This window comes from Penaeus monodon, chromosome 23, assembly GCF_015228065.2.
Source record: "Penaeus monodon isolate SGIC_2016 chromosome 23, NSTDA_Pmon_1, whole genome shotgun sequence".
NCBI classification, from domain to species: Eukaryota; Metazoa; Arthropoda; class Malacostraca; order Decapoda; family Penaeidae; genus Penaeus; species Penaeus monodon.
This window is the reverse complement of record NC_051408.1, coordinates 33,725,365-33,725,592: the sequence shown is the minus strand read 5'-3', so window position 1 is coordinate 33,725,592 and position 228 is coordinate 33,725,365. Positions and strand designations below refer to the sequence as shown.

General features: G+C 56.1%; 1 protein-coding gene across 1 annotated transcript in view; it reads left to right on the top strand.

The window, feature by feature from the left end:
* Positions 1 to 228, top strand: part of LOC119587940 — a 3,967-nt gene that overhangs the window by 2,334 nt on the left and 1,405 nt on the right. Inside the window, exon 3 of the mRNA XM_037936652.1 lies at positions 59 to 160. Coding sequence (XP_037792580.1) covers positions 59 to 160 — 102 coding nt within the window. The remainder of the gene's footprint in view (positions 1 to 58; positions 161 to 228) is intronic.

Below are 228 nucleotides of genomic sequence, written 5' to 3'. Positions count from 1 at the left end.
CGAATACTTTCATAAATCACGCGTTCTGTAACGTTCCCCGTCTTTCCCGCCTTCGCAGACGAGGTGCAGCCAGCCTGTTTGCCTGGGATCTCCGACTTAGTGAACCCGGCTAGGCAGGGGTCCACCACTCTCGTCGGGTTCGAGGATGCAAGCAGCGGAGGTGGGGAGAATGAGGGCTGTACGCCTCACATCTTGAATCAGATCTGTCTGTTTGTCTGTCCCTCTCTC